Consider the following 3,047-nt stretch of genomic DNA (forward strand, 5'->3'; position numbering starts at 1 on the left):
TTTTTATCTTCCATTCACTCGTCTTTATTCATTTCTACTACTACTACTAGCATCCCTAAACGGCTGCACACAATTCTATTGCCTTGTCTATTGTTCCTTGTTGTGCTGCTACTGCTGCCGCTACTATTGTGGCCAGATGACACTATTAAACTTCCCTTTCCACATCCACACTGTAATGCTGTTGCTACCAATTAAAATGTAGAATTTTTCTAGGCTCGTTCGGAACTGGCCACTCTTTCTTCTGACAACTAACACTTGCATGTACAGTACATAAATACGGGCAGGCATTATTCTCCGTTAAATTATAATTTTTGGATGTTTTTGCAAAATGAGCCACTCTTTCTTCTGACATTAACGTGTGTGTGTGTGTTTACACAGGGGCAGGGATCTGCCTCCATCCAAAGCATAATTTTTGTACGCTTGGTCCCAACAAGCCACTTTTTTTACCCATAACAACATGTATGTTTAAACACCATCTGCCCTGATAAGGGACAATTTCTGGAATGTTTTCTAATATGAAAAAGAATAACACATGTGACGACGCTGTGTGTTTTTAAACATGCTGATTGCTAACATTGACAACCATGCAGTTACACATAGTTATGTATGTCAGTGTCACTATTTGACATTATTTGGTATTGTTGTCTTTGTGTTCAAAAGCTTAGGAAGACGGAAGGAAAGAGCAAATTGTGTAAACATATAGTAATTTTCAAGCCAACTGGAGCATCTTTGATTCATGTAAATCAATTCATGCACAAATCACATTTGCCTCTATCTATATATAGTTTTACGTTCATCTGGCTGTCCTAGGGGTGTTTTCTGGGGGTTGAGACAAGTTGTGAGAAATTAGCACATCCATAAATTTGAAACTGGATAAACTGAACAAATTCTCAAGAAGAAATTGAAGCAAATCTAAGAGAAAATCATCTGAACTCAGATATTACTCGGTTACTAAGTCCTTTCTTTCTCTCTCTCTCTCTTTTTTGTTTATGATAAATTGAAGGGGGTTGTAGAGTAATGGACAATGATGACCTATTCTCAGGAATGATCATCATTATCAGATTGTCTGGATCCCGAGTCCCTGCACCTTTGCCAATCAGCTGTTACAGGGTACTGCCATGCTCATAGTATATATAGTACAAAGGCTATTCTTGGTATTGCCACTCAGCCCCATTCACTTCAGGGGCTGAGCTCTAACTAGGCCAATTGACTGATGTACGGTGATGTCACATGGCCTAGGAGGAGGTCACACCACTCATGGAGCACTGGCCTTTTCTAATAGCTGATCAGTGGGGATCCCGATTGTTGGACAACTACCTATCTGATATTGATGACCATTTCTGAGGATACTGTAGGTCATCAATATTATTTACTGGATAACCCCTTAAAGGAAATGGGAAAAAAAGAAGGAGGCATTTGTTAGAATATAACTAAATTTGCATATTATGGAAGAAAAATCTGGACCATAGAGGTAGATTTGTGTGTGGTATGTGAGACCAGTAAGGGTCCAAAGTTGCACCCATGAGGAATGCCAAATGAAAGTGGTTGAGGAGTAGAGTAATGTCATGCTTTCATTTCAGCCAACAGTTACGAGGAAATCCACCAGAATGTGCTACATGTGATATCCATGACATCAGTGGCTGTCTTCCATTATTGTATTTCTATCTTCTAATAGTGTTGCAGTGATTGTTGACCTACACCTTGCCTGTACATTAAACATTGTCACTAGCTGAGAAATGGTTGGATATTTTTCTTAAAAAAGAAAATTCTAGAAAACTGCCTTTGGATTTCTTGGTTCCTGAAACAATAAATCAGTGGATTTAACAATGGTGTCCCCAACGTGTACAGAAGAGATAATGTCTTAATGTTTTCGGAGTGACCGCCTGAAGGAAATAAATATATGCTAAGAAGTGAGCCATAGTAGGTACCTACAACGAGTAGGTGGGAGCTGCAAGTTGAGAAGGTCTTCTTTCTTCCTGTAGATGATGGTATCCCAATAATTGTCCAGAAAATGGATACATAGCTACCTAAGACAGTCAGGAAAGGCAATAGGACTATGACAATGGCAAAGAAAAATGTTTCTAGGACAACAGGTGATACATCTGAGCAAGAAAGCTCGAGCATGGGAATGAAGTCACAATAGAAGTGGTCAATAGTCATGCTACCACAAAAATCCAACTGACAAATTAATAAGACAGTTATCAGGACAAATAGAAAGCCAAGTAACCAGGACCATATTGCCAGATGGAGGCACAACTTACTGTTCACTACTATGGTGTAATGTAATGGGACACAGATGGCTACAAATCGGTCAAAAGACATGACAGTAAGCAGATAGCATTCAGTAGCAGTGCATGAAGCAAACATATAGAACTGGATAAGACAAGCAGAAAATGACATGGTGCTGCCACCTTCTAATGTGATGTGCATCATGTTGGGGACAATATTCGAGGAGAACAGGAAATCACAAACTGACAGGTGGCTCAAGAAGAAGTACATGGGGGACTGTGAAAGGTGACTGGAGGACACTAATGTGACAATTAGAAGGTTTCCACTTACAGTCATGGCATAAATGCTAAGTATGAATATAAAGAAAAGTGTCTTGTAGTTGTCAATGTTCTGGAATCCTGTGAGGAAGAAATATGTGACCATCGTAGAGTTCGTTTGCAACATAATCTGTCAGTAGCAAAAGACATTTGGAATGAGTTAGCCCAGCACTCTTCATCTATCAACAGTTTTATTCGATATATAACCAAGACTTTCGGTGGCATGCGTGAGTAGAGGGAATATGATGTGTCTCCTGATGTTGCTTTTGTTAGGGTGTGAGAACCTCACTCCAATTTACATTAATTCGGGTGCTCATGAGAGGAAAAGTTCCGTAGTTTAGGAATATCCCCATCACTCTAATTTAATTATTTGCAATAACTTTTAATAATAAAGGAAACCTATTTACAATAAGTGGTTTTCCATACAGTGCAGTTATATCCAGGAGAAGAAAATTGATATTAGCCACATAACATACCCCAAACGTTTTGGTCTATCAGGAG

The 3,047-nt window shown here is 39.0% G+C and overlaps 1 protein-coding gene across 1 annotated transcript; it reads right to left on the reverse strand.

Annotated features, from left to right (window-relative positions):
- Positions 1-1,725: 1,725 nt before the first annotated feature.
- On the reverse strand, positions 1,726-2,652 carry LOC122929436 (olfactory receptor 11L1-like). Its single transcript, XM_044282996.1, has one exon. It carries the CDS (start codon positions 2,650-2,652, stop codon positions 1,726-1,728), a length of 927 nt encoding a protein of 308 aa, XP_044138931.1.
- Positions 2,653-3,047: the final 395 nt, after the last annotated feature.

The sequence above is a fragment of the Bufo gargarizans genome, chromosome 2 (assembly GCF_014858855.1).
Source record: "Bufo gargarizans isolate SCDJY-AF-19 chromosome 2, ASM1485885v1, whole genome shotgun sequence".
Classification (NCBI taxonomy): Eukaryota; Metazoa; Chordata; class Amphibia; order Anura; family Bufonidae; genus Bufo; species Bufo gargarizans.

Coding starts and splice junctions, on each gene's coding strand:
- LOC122929436 (XM_044282996.1), bottom strand. CDS start 2,652: ATGGTCACATATTTCTTCCTCACAGGATTCCAGAACATTGACAACTAC.